Source organism: Equus caballus, chromosome 9 (genome assembly GCF_041296265.1).
Source record: "Equus caballus isolate H_3958 breed thoroughbred chromosome 9, TB-T2T, whole genome shotgun sequence".
Classification (NCBI taxonomy): Eukaryota; Metazoa; Chordata; class Mammalia; order Perissodactyla; family Equidae; genus Equus; species Equus caballus.
Window position 1 is genome coordinate 17,453,738 of NC_091692.1, and position 20,304 is coordinate 17,474,041.

General features: G+C 40.1%; 1 protein-coding gene across 1 annotated transcript in view; it reads right to left on the reverse strand.

The window, feature by feature from the left end:
* Nucleotides 1-6,888, reverse strand: part of PREX2 (phosphatidylinositol-3,4,5-trisphosphate dependent Rac exchange factor 2) — a 278,353-nt gene extending 271,465 nt beyond the window's left edge. The window contains exon 1 of the mRNA XM_023648497.2: nucleotides 6,235-6,888. Within this exon, the coding sequence (XP_023504265.1) occupies nucleotides 6,235-6,351 (117 nt within the window). The 5' untranslated portion in view covers nucleotides 6,352-6,888. The remainder of the gene's footprint in view (nucleotides 1-6,234) is intronic.
* Nucleotides 6,889-20,304: the final 13,416 nt, after the last annotated feature.

Consider the following 20,304-nt stretch of genomic DNA (forward strand, 5'->3'; position numbering starts at 1 on the left):
CATTATTCTTACATTAATGTCCTCATATTATAATAAGGTGCATAGATGAAACTGTAAGACAAAAGACATGTCTCTGTCTGTAGGGAGCAAGCTCTGGCCATATGATTAATACTCCAAAAGTCAGAATTATGAATGAGCCCCATTTAGTTCATGGTATAGTCACTATAAGAGTCAAGACCTCTTAAGGGCAGCTTCCTGATGCCATTCTCATGTAGACATATTCGGGCTAACGACTAGAAGACAAAGAACCCACTCAAGTCAGCCCAGGAGGAGTGCCCAGCCAGGAGGATCAACTAGGAGCTATCATAGGGCTTAGGATAAAAATAAGGCAGGGTCTGCAGACTCTGGGAGCAAGATCACTTTTGGTAGGAGCAGAAATCTGTATTACACAAGCTAGATGATGTTTCATGTCATTTCTAGGATTACTGACCTGTGCTCTCCCTTAGCAAATAATAACAACTTTTTAAAGGTTATAACCTGTCCCAGATTAAAAGGAGGACAGGGTTCCTCCGTATTCTTGTGTCGACACTGAAAAGCAGTGTATGCTGAAGGCCAGTGAGGGGGCAGAAACAGAGAACGAGGGGAAGCCATCCTAAGGTGAAACTCAGAGACACAGACTCAGGGAATCTTGGCCTGTTAACTTCTTCCCACAGGAGACCCCTTCCCAGTGCCAATCTTGGGGGTCTCAGACTTGTTTATTATTAATAAGAGAACATGTGTCCCTCACAATTGATTTCCTATTGCCTTTAATTGAAGTCAGAATTCTTAAGAACGGAATCCTTCTCCAGCTGGACTGAACCTACCTCATCTCCCACGAAAACCCAAAAAGCACACAGTACTTTTTATCGCCATTAATGAGGAATATTTCAGCACCCCCAGTGAGCCAGGTCATGCCAGTGCCCCCAGCGTGTCATGCTGAGGTCACACAGAACATGCCGCTCTTTCGGGATTGGAAATTCTCTCCCTAGTCTAGGACATTCCTCCTTATCTTTCAGGAGCCAGCTCTGTTATCACCTCTTCCCCAAAACATCCCTTGACCCCAGACTGAGGGAGTCCCTTGATGGCTCTCTGCCATTTTGCTTATTACCCTATCGTTGCACCTCCCACCTGGTATCGCGATTATTTGTATACTGAGGGTTGGGGCTGCAACATATGAATTTGGGGGGGATGTTGGGGAGGGACACAATTCAGCCCATAACATAAGCCGAAGCATAATGTCTTGAATCAATTTATCTCTGCCTGGAAAAGTTAGGTCATGACTGAAAGAAGTTGTTTTCAGATTCTTTCAAACTGTTTTGTATGCTCTTGCTTTGTTTGCCTGTTTGTTTTCTTGAGCACCTGCTGTTTACAAAGCACTGTGTTTAGGCCAAGAAAAGTGAACACAGGAAGTAAACGCACGTCCCTGTTCTCTCAGAGTTTACCATCTAGATAATGATTTTTCTAATCGCTTTAGCAAAAACACAAATCAGAAGGTGAGGCTGTGCTAGGAGAAGCCAGGCTGGAGAGCTTGAAGCCAAACAATTTAGCTCCCCTGACCCTGTGCAAGGGCTCCTAAAGCCAAACCACGCAACCCTGGAGCTCCAGGGAGCACGTTTGAAAGAGCTGAGAGACACACATGCACTGAGCCAAATCAGATATGGAATATGCAATTGTTCAGTGTAAACTATAAAGCACCATCCTAACTTTGGTTATTGTTACATAGAATACAAAGAGTTCTCACTGTCTCAAAGTCAACTGAGTATTTGCAAGAATACCCCAGAAGGACTGCACTGACGGAAGGGAAACACCAGGGGGGGAAGCAAAGATGAGACTCAGAGACATCAGAAAAGGGAGAAGAGACTACAACAGAGACAAAAAGTATACACTAAGGATAACCAGTATGCATGTCGCTGTGTAACAACTGTAGCATCAGAGGAAATAACAGTAACGATTTATAGGGCCCTCCTGTGAGCCAGACTCTGGGCCAGCCCAATGCATGCATCATCTCACCCTCACAGCAGCCTTGAGAAATGCTATTGCTTCCCCATTTCACAGATGAAGAAAATGGGGCTTGAAGAGCTTAAGAACGTGTCCAAAGTTGCAGAGTAAATTAGAGATAGGACTCAGATCCTAGGGTATCTGAGGTCAAAGCCTGGGGGACAAATTTCAAAACCTTTTCTTTACAACAAGACACACAGCTCAAAGTCTGTCTTAACGTGCCCACAACATGGAATAACCATACATTCCGATTTGCCAGGAACACTCCCAGTTTACATCTGCTTCCCAGTGGAACTATTAACCGCACTCCCTTTCACACTCAGAAGTGTCCCAGTCTAGACAAAAAAGTATATGGTAATCTTGCCTCAATGCCACTTGCCACAGTGAAACATGTCTACACAATTTTCCGGGCCAAGCGCAAAATAAAAATGTGGGGCCATTGGTTCAAAAAGCAGGGAAAAGTGTTATTAAAGGTACTGAAATATAAGTCTTCGTTCTTTCTTTCATGTATCTGCTCTACCCACAGTCCGCTGTCCCACTGGACTTTACTTGTAAAACACAAGTTCCAAGATAAAATTAGCTAGAATTTCAAGACGGTGATAGCAAAGCATTGAACCAAGTTCCAGATTGTTCTGAGTGTGAGGCCCTGTGAACTGCACAGGATGCACACCCACAAAGCAGCACTGGTCTGCCCCTTTTGTGTCCACACACATGGGTCTGAAACCATCGTGATCTTGGCATGCCCTGGGCCTGGGTTGCAAACAGGAAACTGGCTGCAACCTCCTATTGTCCAGACTTGCGACATTAAATACTGCATATTAGGTCTATTAAATCATTTCTTTAGAAGAAATGTTTTAAAGTATTTCTAATGAAGCACAAGATTTCATTTCCTAAGCAAAATAAGAGCATAAATTCATGTAAATTCGGTCACTCTCTACCATTTCATCTATGATGTAAAAATAATTAATCCAGATAAGGTAACCTATCCATGATATCAATGAAAACTTAAACTACAACGAATTGAAATAATGGTGGGTTACAAAGTCTTTCATACCACAACGCCTGATTTAAATCATGTTTCTGTTTTAAATGTAGATACTACATGTTTAATTTAAAACTTTGTGTTACATAAATTCACATGTGCCTGAGCAAAATTTAAATAATTTCCACTATATAGACCAAATGGGGAAAAAACAAAATTCAGAATTTTAAGGATGGCTGAAGAACTGTCCTTAAAAATGGTGTGGGAGGGTAGGGGATGGGTCAATTAGCTGATTCATTCATTGAGTAAGCATTTATTGAGTACCTACAATGACACAAGCACTGCACAAAATTCTGGGGAAACACAGATGAATCAAATGTGGCCCTGTCCTCAAGAAGCTTACATTCTAGTAGATGAGACAAAGGTAAACAAATAAAGCATAAGCTTCCTCTGGTGCCATGGAAGAGTAACCACAGGGAAGAGTGTACAGTGCAGTGGGCCCTCTAGTCTGGGGGGTGGGAGGGGACGGGATCATGGAAGGTTTCCTGCAAGAGAGAGCTAAGCCTTGAAAGCCCAAAAGAATTCCAGCAGGTAGCCAAGGGCTTCAAAGGAGCACAAGAACAGGTCTCAGAAAGTGTGGCACCCCATGAGAAGACAGAGCCACTCTAAACGACAGCAGCACGCCAAAAGGACAGAGTCTTGTTTAATCAAGAGGTGTGTATGTGGATGGCACAGAGTGGGTGCACAGAGAGAAGGTGCATACAGATTGATACTGTGTACAGAGAAAAAAGACAATCTTCATGGACTCTGGAAGGTGGGTGTGGGGGCAGGTGCTCTCTCCTTAAAATGCCAAAGAGTTGAGAATGAGAAGAGAATCAGAAGTATAAAAGAGCCTAGTAAGACAGCTTTTCCCCTCAGGTCATATGATCATTTAATCAAGAGAAATAACACCATTTTGTTTGCTTATTTATGGGCCTACAAGGAAAAATATGTTCTTGGTAAAACTAAAAGTATGTTTCTATTTCTTCATAATAAAGATAAAAGTTACCCTTCATCCATGTCAATGGGTTGAAGCAATGACAGAAATCTAAAACAATGACTAATCTCACAAAAATTTAAATTTGACTTAAGAATGCACTATCAAATTTTTGCAACAAATTTACCACTGCTACAGCTATTTTTTAAAAATAACTTTTATTGTTTGTCTGCATTTCTGATCGTTCCCTAAGGATGGACTCCTAGAAAAGGAATTATTAGGCCAAAGGGTTTGAATGTTTTTAAAGCTCTTGGTACATATTAGCTTAAGCTAAAAATAAAACTAGATTGACTACATCAATTGAAGGTAACCAAATAGAATACATGGGAATTAAATGTTGCTATAAATAATACCTAAAAAAGAAAATCTAATAATATATCATAAGTAGATCTTAGGCTTCGAATAGTTATAAGACTAAAAAGAAGTCAGGGTAAACTTTTGTTTAGGATGACATCCAAGCCAATTAGCACATTTGTGTGTGTGTGTGAACACATATGTACACAAATAATGGACAAAGAAAAGAAAAAGTAGAGGAGTCCATAACTTCTAAATAAGATAAGCATGACGTCATAAAATGATCTACTTGCAAATAGGAAAATACAACTTATTTTATACCTCCCATAATTTCTTACCTAACTCTATATAGCAATAAGTTTTCAATTTTAATAATCAGGTATATAGACTAGCAGAAAAACTGATATTTTAAATAAAGATCAACAAATTGGTTTTTAAGGTAGGTTAGGTTCATCTATTTCTCTAAATTAGGACTCTGTACAGTACTTTTTTCATATACCTCCAGCAAGAAGCAACTAATGCAATTTAAGAAGTAACTCAGATTCTTCAAAAGCCAAAGGACTTTGTCACCAACAAAGTTTCATGAAAGCCAAATTTGAAGCTATTAAAAGTCAAATCTCCTTAAAAACATGCTTTTTTGAAACTGCTGCACGGAAGTGTACAACAATTCTATTTATCACCAATCACTTATATATTCTCAAATATGCATACATTTCCAAAGAATATGGCCCCTGGAGGGCTCAAGTTTATTGATTTTAATTTGTGAAGCCAACCTGTGCATCTCACATCCCTTAAGACACTGTTCTTTCCTTCTTACCATAGCCAAGAAGTGAATTTTCTCTATCCATCAGGATCATAAACAGAAAGTTTACATCTTTCAGAAAAGGGAGCAGGAAGTTTAGTCTTTGAAACATTTCCCTTTGGACCAGGGAGGTGTGGAACAGGGTGATGCAAGGAGAGGAAAGTTAGAAGATTTGAGTGATTGCAAAGGCTGAAGCTCCCCAGTCTGTGAATGATGCTCTCCCAGGCATCTGAGCGAGAGGAGCCAATCCTCAACGTCTTTGTCTGCAGCAGTGAATAGAAAAAATTCAACGATGTCTCAGAAGTTTCTCGCACTCAATTTTGCCCCTCCTGGCCCTAAAATGAATGAAACGTTTTCAAAGCAGGCTTCCAGGGAGTCAACTTGAAACTTTGAAACAAAGTTCCTGCCAGTTCTACGAAATCTTGAAGTTGTTGGACACGAGTTTTATTATATTGCTCTCCTGGGCTCAGTGTGAACAGGGAACCCAGAAGCTGGAGGGGGCGGGGGGCGGGGGGAGAGAAAGGGGGACAGATTTAAACCCGAGGACTAGGACAGGGTGAGCGCCACATGTGGCTTTAATATCCAACAGCTGCTAGAGATCATAACCCCCCTGCTCCTTCTGTCTCTCCACCAGAATCCTATGTTTCAAAGATTATCGTAACTAAAGGGGCTTCACTGCCGTGTAATCTGAATAATGAACTCAAGCTCCAGAAAAATCTAGGATTTTTTTTAAACTAGATGTACCTGAATGTAGCAGACCGACGTTAATCACCCAGCCAAAGTCAAAATCCCAGGGGAAGAAGTAAAAGGGAAAAAATTACACAATGCAATCAAGCAGGCCAGGGAGGGAGGGAAAGGAGAGTAAGGAAACATGGGGCAGCACGGATGCCCAGGACAAGACCTTCTCCTCTTCGAGGTAACTTTTCAAACCCGCCGCTCTGTGCATCTCTGAGCATTAAATAACCGCCCCCACCGGCCCCCCGGGGCCAACGCGCCCGCGAACCCAGCGTCCGCGCGCGGCTCCGGGGGCCGGCGATGCCCCGACCGATACCCGGTCCCCGCGCAGACAATGCGGCGCGCCCCTGCCGCGGCCTCTCTGGGATCGCGCCCCGCCGCCCCCTGCGTCGCCGAGGGGCCACTCACCGACACCAGGAACTCCAGCGTGCCCACATAGTCGCGCTCGGTCTTCTGGAGCTCGCTGAGCACGCACACGCGCAGCCGGAGCTGTTTCTCCAGGTCCTTGGCGCTCTCGTCGCTCATGGTGGGCGGCGGGCGCGGGTGGCTGCCGTGCTGCGTGCTGCCCCGGCCCCGCGCGGCCACGGAGGAAAGTTGCTGCCTCCGCGGAGTCCGAGCAGGGACTGGCGACTTTACATGCCGGGGAGAGGCTGGGGCGGGGTCAGGGAAGGGGGCGCTCGCGGGGACCCCGGCGCGGGAGGCGCGGGGCTCTGCAGGGCGAACTCCCTGGAGATGGGGCTCCGGCCCGGGACCTGCGCGCCCGGCCCCGCTGCTCCGGCCTCACACGGCCTGGCCTGGAGGGGAGGCGGCGCCGGCGGCCACAGCGGTGACTTGGACATTAATCAAATGCTTTGTATCCATGTGACTCCGACCCTTTACCCTTCGCCAAATCTCAGGAAAAAGGAAACACAACCCTGGGGAAGTGTGTTGCGTGCCAGCTAACGAAAAACACACACACACAGTCAGCACTGGAGATGGAACTAATTGGAGATTCCCAAACCGACGAGGACCTACTCCAAGACGCAGCTCGAGGCTTGCTCCTGGAACTCCCGCCTATTGTTTAGCGTTAATGTGTTTTGTACAAATCCTGAAAGCAAAGAAACAAGTCCCCACGGTTACGTAACTGCATGGGAACAAAAACAACCATGGTATTGACCCTCCCGTCTTTGAAAAGAAACACATTGATTTTTGGTTTTATTCGGGCACAAAACAGGTTTGCTTTTAAAACCCCCCAACCGAGAATATTTCACAGGGCAGATTCCCTCCTGCCTGCGCTTGGAAAGTCAATTAGCATAATAAATGAAGACACTATGGGAAAGTGACAGCCTGGCCCATAGAGTAAACTCCAGATACAATAGCATCACCACCGCGCTGTGCTCTTTTGGAGGGAGACCCTTTGCGTGTCTCGAACTTTTTTTCAACATCGAGATAGTAGTAAATTCAACCGGAGGCGAGAATATTTGTGCCAGGTTTGTTTCTAAGAGCTGCTAAGATTTAAGACAGTGTCGCTAATTGAAAAGGCAAAGCCTTATGGAATGCTCATCAAAAGACAGATAGATACAAGATAGAGATAGAGATATATTCTTAGGATTTGAAAATGGAAACAGAGCATGTCCTGGTTTTAATGTTTGTATTTATTGCCTTTCCTCGCTTGGAAACAGCCAGAATCTAATGAGTACTTAATATGTCTAATGAATTTACCAAGCAAGCAAAACAATCCATCTATATTTTTGTCTTGATATTATCCACATATATTTCTCAAGAGCCGTTTTCTTCCGCTTAGAACAACTTTAAACAATCCACCCTGACATTTAAATAAACTGAAGGTTTTAATAGAATCGGCACGTTAATTTGTTCTAATAGTTGAAAGCATTAGCAAAACAAAAATAAAGATACTTTCCACATTATCTACATTAAAATAATTATCAGTTTTCCAGACGATGTCTTTTGAGAGCATGGTTTGAGATGAACGACTATATCCCTCTGTAATGAAACAAAGAGGGACTGTACTTTTCTTCTTATATTACACGCATTTGAATGATGTGTGAGGAGCTGATGGACAAGATGCAATTTCCTCTTCCTTTTGCGCAAGGCTGTCTAGAGGTAGCCACAAGCAAAGGACAAATAAGTAGATGGCTTCACACCCTGTGGCAGAAGAACAAAGGACAAGGTGCATTAAAGAGCAGACCTCACGGCACTTAGTAAACAATAAACAAAAGAACCAACGGAAGACGTGGGAAACACACATCCAGTAATGAATGGGAAAATCAAACACCACTGAACCCTTCACAATGCACTACAGGTAGCAAGGAATGAATGCATTTCCTCCTCCCTAGGTCGGCAACCTTCTCTAATGTAAAAAGTAAGTAAATAAATCATGCTTTTCATCAGGTGTTCTCCTAGACAAAATAATATTTATCCTGCTAATTGTCCCTAATTGGAGAACTGTTTAGGCATTTTCCTTCTATCAAAAAAATTAGCCTGTACACAACCTGCTAGATCCTCAGTCTCAATTCTAAGAGCAATACACTGAGCTTGAATCACCAGTGGGGTTTTACCCACCCAAAGCACTTGCCTCAGTTCCACAAACATTTACGGAGGACCTCTATGTATATTGTATAGTGCGAGGACCTGAGGACCACAGAGACCCTGATCTCTAGGCAAATATTTCCCAAAGTGGGTCACAAACCATTACGTTACAATCACCTGAGGTCTTGTAAAAATGAGCATTCCTGGTCCCCATCCCAAATTTATTGAATGAGAACCTCAGAGATGTAAGTCCTAAACTCTTTTGACATGGTCTTCAGATTATTCATAGGCACACAAACCCTTGACAGCCACCATTCTAAAGACTTACAATTGAGTGGAAGAGAATGTCACAAGTATAAGTAATTCTATTAAAAGGCAAGCTTCAATGAATGCTTTGCAAAAAAGAAAAAAAAAAATGCAATGGGAGCGAGCAGGAAAATATCCATTTAAGTCTACGGATCCAGATTTCTCTCAGAAGCGCCCATGTAGAAAGTTTTATGACATTAATAGTTTCTGCTCACTCTTCTGCTCCTCAACGTCATTTATAATTAATGAACAGCTTCAGGACACCATGTAGTGCCTTCTGCCAGGCACCTCTCAGTGTCTTCTGTAGCCCTGGCTGGAGTTCTTAATTCCTCATCAAAGACATAAGAGCATAAGAAAACAGGGCTAGAGTATCTGGAAACCTTCACTTTGATGGTAAATAAGGTCTTTCATAAACTCTGAATGTGTTGTATCCCTTCCCACTTCCTCCATTGAAATTTTAGGCTCTGTCTGCCAGGAAAAGGAAAGCAACAACCAAAATGATGGACAGGATCCAGTTTTTTCCTGAAATACTAATGAGGTTGAAGCATCCAATAAAAAGGACGTGGGAGAAAAGAAGATAGAGAAGAGGCCGGTAGTAAACTAGCTCGGCCATTAAGTTTATTTCATCTGCATGACCTTGGTGTGGTGAGAATCTATTATCAGACAGCTCAGAGAGCCAAAGCACGGTGCACAGTAGGTTGCCTTTGGTCAGGCCCAAAGAAGGATGACTCCGGGACTAAAAGACAGAAAAATCCAAGGCTGTCTTCTTGTAAGAAGAGAGCTCCCCTCATCACATTTCAGACGGAGGTCATTTTAGCCTCCCTGCCGTTTCAATACTAGTATTTGCCCAGATAAAGTAACAAACCAAATTTGATGCTGAAGTTCATTAGTAGATAACAGCACTGAAAAAAAAATGGAAAGAGTGCTTGATTGCCTGGCCATCTTGTTAAATAGACAATTCTAAGCATCAGACTGTTCTTTCTTTACGATTAAAATTGATGCTGGCATTTCCTTTTCTACACTGGCCTATGATACACAACTCTAGATTACACTAGTGTGAGCAATATTATAAATGCATTTGCAGCTATATTAATGCACAGTTAAAAGTCTTGGACAAGAAGTAACTCTAAAAATATTTATTAATTTTAGTTTATACTTCATCCTTAATCCCTCAGTTACTTCCACTTAATTTTGATGGCAATTTGGCCATAGCAAGCACAATATGTGTGGAGCTTGTAATTAATTCTGTCATACCAATGTAAGGATTTTAGACTATGTATTGCCTAAAAGGACAAAATACAGTTTTCATGGGTCATATTTTAATTTTAGATACAATGTTTATGACATAGCAAACTAAATAAGCATTTGGATAGAATTACTTTAGTAAGATTCTAAAGTTCTTAAAGATGTGGTCATTTCTGCACTAGCTTGATTAACCCCAAATCATCCTCGTAGCCATAATCTTAACTTGTATTGGATAATCACTTTCCCATAATCTTAACTTGTGATGGATAATCACTTTCCTATTATGGAAACTTACCTACAACCGTCCTAGTAAAATAACGTCAGTTTTTGTCTGCAGTTAGTCTCAGAAGAATGTCATCCTTGCAGTGTACCATGTGCCTGCTAGCCTTCCTTTCCTATCACTTTCTTTAAAAATTCTCTCCAAGCTCAGAAACCTCAAGCTACAGCCTACATCTCTCCTCCCTATAAACATTTCTACCTGGTTGTCTTGCCTCCTATATTAATGCCCTCTAATATGCTCCCCAGGGTTATCATTCAGATATATATTATATTATCATATATATGTTTATGTCCTTCCCTGCTTGTCTTAGCCCATTTCCTCAAAGGGCAGAGTGTGAGACAAAAGCTAATGTGAAGGTAGTATATATGATAATGTGATCCTAAGGAGTAGGAGTGAGGGAAAGGAAGAGTGGAACAGAGAAAGAGGGAAAGCCAATACAAGAATGCATGATAGAGTTGGACATCCCTAAGGGAAACGGGATGCTCTATCCTACCTTCTGAGGAGCCTTGTGAAGCACATCTCAGAACTGTCTACCTGGGGAGAGAGAGAAGGAAGCATTTATTCACCATCTCCTATTCCATTGGGAATAGAAGGATTTCCCGTAGGACATTGATTGGTCCCAGTATTTCCATGTTGCCCAGGCATGAGTGCCTAGAGGTCTTCCCAGATAAGATTTGAGTCAGAAGTGAGAAGGATGAGCCATCCTTAGACTGTCCCTCTATGAGGTTGGTCTGAACATTTGAGGCACTGCTTCCATGGTCACCAAGAATAAGAGAAGAGGTCAAGAGGGTTTTCCCTGGAATACAAGAGGGGTCTGATCCTGCTTCAAACGCTTCACAATAAAGCAAATGTCATTTATGACCCAGCTTCTCTAGCTTCATTCACTGCCTCTTCCCACTTTGCAACATGCACCCCAGCCTTGCTAGAGTACTTTCAGAATTCTTGCAATGCCAAGCCTCATAGTGCAGACCTTTTCCCCATCATATCACTGATTACACTTTATCATAATTACCAGATCAATTGATGGAATTTTCTGCCAGACACTGTGTCTTGAAGGAAAAAATCATATCACCAATGTAGCCCCAGAACCTCTCTAGAATTTGGCATACAATTGTAGTTAAATGAATATTTGCTGGTTGAATATATGAACGAACGAACAGGAGAATAAAATGCACTGAAACTCTGTTGACCTCCCAGAACTTAAACGCTGTATCTCTAAACAAAGACACGTCTGCCTTGGCTTTTTATTTCTCCTCTAACTTGTTCAACAGGAGAAGCCAATGGAGATACCCTTTTATAGCCTCAGAGAAAAATGTTCTGTGTATAAAGGACCTTCTCTATGGATTGTCAATCTGTTTAGGAGACAAAAAGAAACCACAAATATTGTATTTATTTTACTGTCTTCTCAAAGAAGATGTATTGTTCATCTCACCGGAAGTGTGCCAATCACACAAGCAAATCCATCTACACTATTCTCAAACCAATCATGGAAAAGAGTGAAAGAGATATACGATAATCAATTCAAGAAAGAAATCACAATTACCAACGCACAAAAAAAAGTTAACTGAAAACAGAAATATAATGGATTAGGTCACCCTTAGTAGCAGAGAAGAACTTCTTTTTTGCTGGAATACTTCTGGAATCACATAAATATAAAACAGAACATTGCAAAATAGCCCTCTTGTACCTATTTTTAAAAATGATTAGACTTTATTTTTCTGAGCAGTTTTAAGTGTATAGAAAAATTGAGCAGAATGTACAGAGAGTTCCCATGTACTCTCTTACGTTCTACCCTCCCACCCGCCACAGCATCCCCTCTTGTTAACATTTTACATGAGTGTGGTACATTTGTTACAGCTAATCAGCCAATATGTATACATTATTATGAAGAAAAATCCATGGTTTACATTAGCCCCACTTCTTGTGTTGCATGTTCTGTGGGTTTTAACAAGTGTATGACATACATCCACCATTACAGTATCATATAGAAGAGATTCACTGCACTGCAAACCCTCTGTGCTCCATCCCTTTACCCCTCGCTCTCCCTCCTTCCCCACAAGCCCCTGGCAATCACTGATCTTTTTACTGTCTCCGTAGTTTTGCCTTTTGCGAAATGTCACATAATTGGGATCACACAGTACGTAACTTTTTCAGATTGGCTCTCACTTAGCACTGTGCATGCAAGTTTCCTCCATGTCTTTTCATAGCTTGATAATTCATTTCTTTTTATCACTGTATAAAGTTCCATTGTCTGGACGTACTAGTTTATTTATCCATTTACCTGTTAAAGCACATCTTGGATGCTTCCAAGTTTTGCAATTATGAATAAAGCTGCTATAAACATTTGTTGTTATTTATTTATTTACTTATTGGTGAGGAAGATTGGCCCTGAGCTAACACCTGCTTCCAGTCTTTCTTTCTTTTTTTTTTTTGCTCGAAGAAGATTGTCCCTGACCTAATGTCTGCGCCAATCTTCCTCTATTTGGTATATGGGATGTCGCCACAGCATGGCTTGATGAGTGGTGTGTAGGTCTGCACCCAGGATCCAAACCTGCAAAACCCGGGCCGCCAAAGCAGAGTGTATGAACTTAATTGCTGGCCCCGATGTGTGCAGGTTTTGTGCAGACATAAAGTTTCAACTCATTTGGGTAATAACAAGTAGCATGATCACTGGATCGTATGGCAAGAGAAGATTTAGCTTTGTAAAAACTGCCAAACTTTCTTCCAAAGTGGCTGTATCATTTTGCATTCCTACCACCAACGAATGAGAGTTCCTGTTGCTCCACATCCTCCCCAGCCTTCAGCGTTTTCAGAGTTTGGGATTCTGCCATTCTCATAGATGTGTAGTGGTATCTTGTCATTTTACTTTTACAATTTCCTAATGACATATGATGTGGAGCAATGTTTTATATGCTTATATTCTATCTGTATATCTTCTTAAATGATGTGTCTGTTAAGATCTTTGGCCCATTTTTTAATTAGGTTTTTTTGTTTTCTTATTATTGAGTTTTAAGAGTTCTTTGTATATTTTGTATAACAGTCCTTTATCAGACGTATCTTTTGCAAATATTTGCTCCCAATCTGTGGCTTATCTTTCATTCTCTTAAAATTATCTTTTTGAAGAGCAGAAGGTTTTAATTTTAATGAAGTTCAATTAATTTTTTCTTTCATAGGTCACATTTTTGATGTTGTATCTGAAAACATTTGGATTTATCATCACCAAAGTCACCTAGATTTTCCCCTATGTTATCTTCTAACAGGTTTATAGTTTTGCATTTTTCATTTAGGTCTGTGATCTATTAGCTTTTGTGAAAGTGTAAGTTTTGTGTCTAGATTTTCTTTTTTTTTTTTTTTTTGCATGTAGGTATCCAATTGTTCCAGCACAATTTATTGAAAAAAATTATCCTTTCTCCATTTAATTACCTTTGCTCCTTTTTCAAAGATCAGCTGATTATATTTGTGTAGATCTATTTCTGGGCTCTCTAGTCTGTAACCTTGATCTATTCTTTTGGCAGTAGCACATTGCATTGATTACTCTAGATTTATATGTACTGAGTCTTGAAGTCAGGTATTATCACTCCTCTGACTTCCTTCTTCTCTTTCAATATTGAGTTGGCTATTCTGTGTCTTTTATCTCTCCATATCAACTTTAGAATCACTTTTTCAATATCTACAAATTAAGTTGCTGGAATTTTAATTGGAATTATGTTGAATCTATAGATCAAATTGGGAAGAACTGACATCTTGACAATATTGAGTGTTTCTACTCATGAACATGGAATATCTCTCCATTTATTTAGATTCATTGATTTCTTTCATCAGTGTACTTAAATATTCCTCAAATAGATATTACACATATTTTGTTAGATTTACATCTAAGTATAGGTAATTTTTTGGTACTAATGTTAATCGTCTGGTGTTTTTATTTCAAATTCCAATTGTTCATTGCTGGTATATAAGAAAGCAATTGACGTCTATATGTTAACCTAGAATCCTGCCAGCTCGCTAAAATTACTTAGTAGTTCCAGGAGCTTTTGTTGTTATTGTTTGGAATTTCTACATAGACAATCATGTCATTTGTGAACAAAGACAGTTTTATTTCTTCCTTACCAATCTATATATATTTTATTTCTTTTTCTTGTCTTACGGCATTAGCTACGACTTCAAATACTATGGAGAATAAGAGTGGTGATAGCAAATATCCTTACTTTGTTCCTGATCTTAGTGGAAAAGCATCTAGTTGTTTACCATTAAGTATGGTGTTAGCTGTATGTTTTTCACAGGTGTTTTTGTCACATTGAGAAAGGTTGTACCCATTTTTTGATAGTTATAATTTTAATTCTTATATTGGTAAACTTTGTACAAATAAATAATGCACTTAGATCACTTTCCTCTTTCAGAAAATTTAGGCAATCTCTCTTGACTAGCTACTAGATGAGACTAAGAATTCTGCCCTTCTTTCTCCATCTCACCACTTTCTCCCTTCTACCTTTTGAGCAATATCTTTAGTGCTTTATTATCAGGGTTGATAATATTTATCTTGTGTTCTGTAACCACATTTAAGTCGCCCATGTTTCTTTCTAAAAGCTTAAAATGAATAAACAGAGTATATATTATATGACTACTTTAATAATGCTCACTGCATAAATAAATATTGCAATAAAATTGCATTTCTTTCTCTCTGGGTCCAAAGTCATAACCCTCACGACACTCATGGGACCACTTCTGAGTTATATGGTTTTCTGTTTCCTAACACATGGTCAGTTGCTAAAAGGCATGCGTGACATCTCTTGGTTTCCTTCATATTTGAACGATGACTTTATTACACAGTTTGTTAGTTTTCTTTGTTTTTGTTTTCCATTTTTGGTGGAGATGATATTTTGTTTGTGAAAAAATGAAATATGCCCCTTCTTCACAGAGTCACTAACATTATCCAGCCCCTTAGGTGCTATCTGTTGTTTTGTTTTGTTTTGTTTTTCATTCTTCTTTGAGCCCTCTGATTTCATTCCCAACTGGACTGATTGCTTAAGGACCTGATAGATAACTGTCATCCTGGGATTATCTTTTCAAGGCCTCTGGACGAATTCCACCATATCTTTTCTCATGATATATTAATTTCTAGGGCTGCTGTAACAAAGTACTTTGATACATACCACAAAGTACTTTGATATATACTGGCACATCTTACAGCTCTAGAGGCTAGAAGACCAAGATCAAGGTGTCAGCAAGGTTCGTTGCTTCTGAAGTCTGAGAAGGAGAATCTTTAATGCCTTTCTCCTGTCTTCTGGTATCCTCACATGTTCTTTAGCTTGCAGGTGATGTTCTTCACATCATCTTCCCTCTATGTGTGTCTGTCTCTGTGTCCAAATTTCCCCTTTTTAGAAGGATACAGTCATGTTGGATTACGGCCCACCTTAATGACCTCATCTCAACTTGATCATCTGTGAAGACCTTATTTCCACATAAAGTCACATTGATAGGTCCTGGGGGCTAGAACGACAGCATCTTTGGGGACACAATTCAGCTGACACTTGATATCTACACTCATTTTGCTGGATTACATCTCAAATAACTTCCTTAGAAAGGGTTCAAGAGATGCAAATTTTTTGAGTCTAGTGTGCCTCAACTGTAATTATTTTGCCATTATGCTTTATTGATAATTTGACTGTGTAAGAATGCTAGGTTTGGAATTATTACCCATTAGAATTTTGAGTACATTGCTCATTTTTCTTCTGCCGTTTCTGTTGGTGATTAGAAATCCAGCGCTCATTTGACTATCTCATTTTATCTATCTGGAAGTTTTTAGGAGCTTCTCTTTCTTTTGTGTTCTGACAAAAAGTTGTCAGGACTAGGTTCACATGTGGGTCTTCTTTCCATTATTTGTTAGGAACTGGACAGACTCAAATGGAAAAGTAGTCTTTTCTGACCTCTGCGAAAGTTTTTTGTATTATTTCTTTAAAATTTCTTCCCCTCTGTTATTATGTGCCCACTTTTCTAGAACTCCTATTAGTTGAGTTGGTTCTCTTAGAATTAGTCTCTGTAATAGCCTATGTATCTTATCTATCTCAAGTGTTCAATCTCTTGGTTTTGTTTTTGTTGTTGCTGTTGTCTCTTTGTTTGGTTCAATCGCTTTGTTGTTCTTTTCCTCTGTGTTATAAGACACTTACTCACTTTGTATTCCAACCCTTCCTTAAATTTTTCTTTTGCCATATGATTATGCATGTAACAAATGTTCTAAGTTGTTCACTGATTATTCCTTCCTCATAGCATTCTGTTCTTGTACTCTGGGGGCGCCACCTTTTCAAATCTTTCCCTGAAGTTTCTATGTTTGTTCTAGAGACAATTTTTAAAATCTTGTCCTTTCTTTCTCTCGTCTTGCCTTTATCCAGTCCTTTCATGATGTTGACAGTCTTTGGATATCCATTCTACTTAAGAAATGGGATCATTTCTCTCTGTAACAGGGGTGTGTGTCCTCTATTGTTGTAGGTGGGTCTCTTTTCCTGCTTGGTCTCTCTCGCTAATAGGAACACTGTTGGGACCTTTATGTATGTGCCCAGGGCTTGTCTACATGAAATGAAGCCTTCGGTGGGAACAGGCAGGTAGCAGGGCTTTAGGTGTGGAGGTTCCACCTGCCAAAATGGAAGAACTTTACTCTGGAGTGCTGGCCCCAAAAGTTCTCGTTCTGCCTATGCAGAAATGTACATCTTATTAGAGAAGAATCCTTAGGTATTTTTAGCCTGAGATTGATGCTTGGTTCCTATATTAAGCAGTAGGAAACACAGAGAAGGAAAACAAAGAAGTGGGCGTGTCAGGAAGAAAGCATTAGGCTGCTCTGCAGATTGGTGTCCCAATTAAGCCACTCTGCTTACTCTTGTTGCCTTTACATCTATCAGCTCTGCTCTGCTTCAGCCTTCTGTTCCTCGGCCCTACCACTACCTCACTCTCTTTTCCTTGTCGAAAAGTTTCCATCCCCTTTTTATCTTTCAGAAATTTGTTGAAGCCTCTCTCCTGCTCATGCTTCTCTCTCATTCTCTTCATGGCAATTATTGTCTTCTTTTAGTATTATCTAATGGTGGTGGTGGTGGTGCAGAGGAAGAATTTAAAGAGATCACAGAAAGACACACGTCGTCAGCTCACTATTCTGAATCATCTTTAACTAGAAGTTTCAAATTCAATATAACACAGCTGCCAGTGGAACATTTAAATGAAAGGGTTTATGATATCCAAAAAGAAGGAACCAGTACTGTCTTCACATCTTGATTAATGACATGTGCACATACATTTTAATAACTGTACACACACAGAGATGTGATTGCACTGAAAGCCAATTCCAAAAGTAAAATTATGAAAACTAGATACACGATAATTTTTTAAAGATAATACTGGAGAATGAATGTCTTATGCAACGAATGATACTTTCACAGCATAACCAGCTTCATTCAATCATTGTGGGTAGATAATGTCCCTTAATGAATTATGACCCCTTTTGTCCACATCACTTAGCAAGTTGACAATTTTGCTGCTCCCATTAAGAGATCGAGTCTATTTTTTCCACCACCTTAAATTTTATCTGGTCTTGAGAGTTGCCCTTGCCAACAACATATGATGGAAGTGATGATGTACAAATTCCAGAGATTAAGCCTTAAAAGCACTTGTAATTTCCACTCTTGCCCTCTTGAAAACCTGAGACCACCATGCTAGTCAAACCAACAGTCACAATCAATTGTCAGATATGAGAGAGATACCATCTGGGAACTTCTAGTCCCAAGTGAGCTGGCATATGACTGCAGCCACATGAATGACCTCAGGCAAGACCAGAAGAAGAAACACTCATGTGGTTGACTCACAAAAATAAGAGAAATAATAAATAATTGGTGTTTTAAGACACTAAGTTTTGGAGTGTTTTTTTCTTGCGCAATGGATTACTGAAACAACATCTAATAGAAGTTCTGAACTTTGTCTCTTACTGGACCATTTTAATGGTATATGTCCAACTCTTCAACAGTCACTGTGGCTAAAGGAATTCTGTGCACTGATTGGCTTAGGGCTGAGTTTTTGCTTTTCCTGGAACTAGCTGTTGTAGCAAGAAACTGCAATGATTGGCTTGGGTCAAACCAGGTCCTATGCCTAGACCTAGACTGAGGGCGAGTTCAATCTCACCCAAGCCAATGGGGAGGGAGTGAAGTGGATGCTAGAGAGGCAAATACAATGCCCGTGAAAAGTGGTTAAGGGTAGCAACTGATCATGGAAAAGTCCTTGTCCATGACCATTTTTCATCCCCTGCTTCTCTTGAAGCCAACAATATCACCATGGAAACTGCTGCCACCATTACCCAAACTGCCACCATTAGAATTGCCACCTCAGCGTCTGCTGTAGCTCCTGCCATTAGTCCAATCCTATTGCTGCCAATATTATGAAGCTACTGCACATCTTGGGTGACCATGGCTTTCAAAGCGAGCTGCAAATACTGCCAAAGTGCTGGACTGTTTTCCAGCCTAAATTGAGTTGAAAACAGTGTGTGGAGAAGGTCTAACCAAAAAGGTAAAGTTGGAAAGACAGAAGAGATGAGGCAGAAATAAGGGGCTCAATGGAGGAAAAGAAGAGAATACCTAGTCCCTGTTTGGATGCAAAGGCAAAAGACTCATGGATGGGCTGGGCAAGGCTACATATTCCTTCCATTAGAAACACAGCAGCTGTGGAGGCGGCAGGAACAGCTCTGACTGCAGAATCAGCTTTGGAGGAGAGAAAGATGCACAGTTGAGGACCCAGGGTCTTAGGAAGTATGCTGAGTTCTTGGACACCCACTGCAGCTGCTGCCCAGAATGATCTGTGGGCCTGTCTTGCAAGTCACACATCTGGGTCTCTAAAGATTGGCTCTTTGCCTCCAGCATCTCACTCCCTGACACTCATGCATTCCCTCAACAGTTGCCAGAAAGGGATTTTCTCACTTTAACAACTGCTAAACCCTAGGAGACTGTGTATATTCCAGCTTCTTAGGTTTGGCTGCAGCAAAAGTAGAAAACTGCTCTGCAGCTGCAGCCCAGCTCAGGTTGACATGTGGATGGTAGGAGTCTCAGGGAGGAGGCAGGAGTGAAAAAGAAAAAGAGGAGGGAAACGCTATCTATCAGCAAATGAAAAATATGCATCTCCTGGGAAGGTTTCTCTCAGCTCTTACATTTTATCCTCACACATTTGTGTGTGTTCAAGTCATGTTTTCTTTTGTAAAATATGGTGCCAACTTAATGGATTCTACTCGAAATTATTTTATTTTTTAGAATTTTCATCTATATTCATAAGAGCAATGGATGAGAAGTGTTTCTTTTTGTGCTTGCTTTAACAAGTTTTGTTATTAAGATTAAACTGGATTCTTAACATAAATGAGGAGACATCTAGAAAAATCTATGGTCTGGAATAGTTTAAATAACATTGAAATTATCTGTTTTTAAAAGTTAGCTAGAAGTCAGTAATAAAATGATCTACCCGATCCTGATGCCTCTTTAAATGTTAGAAATTAACCTAATTTTCAACTCCTGTTTATATTTTCTTTTTCCTTGTGAAAATCTTGGTAGTGTTTATTTTGCTTGGTAAACTTTCATTTCTTCATAGGTTTTTGATTTGTTGCCATGTAATTGTATGCAAAAATACCATATTTTATCTCTTCAACATCACTGTTATGTCACCTTTCTTGTTTCTAATATTTTATATGTTTGCTCTGAGTCCTTTTCTGAACCAGGTCTCTAAAGAGGTTTTCTATTTTATTGGCCTATATAATTCTATTTTACCAGCTTTTGGAGTTTTTAGCCTTTATAATTTTTTCTTTGTTTTATTTTATTCTCTTTATTTTTTCCTTGGTGCTGTTTTTCTAGTTTTCTAAGGTAGGTACTAAGTTCCTTTATAACCCATCACTTCTCTCTAATTATGACGGTATTTAAGGCTATACATCTTCCTATATGCAGTTTTTTATGCATCTCATTGATTTTAACACTCTTTACAACACTACTTCCATAACAGTTTGTAATTTCAATTTTGATTTCTTCTTTGATTCAACAGTTTAGGAGTATGTTTCTTAATTTCCAAATCATGAGTTTGGGTCATGTATTTAATATTTATTTCTGACT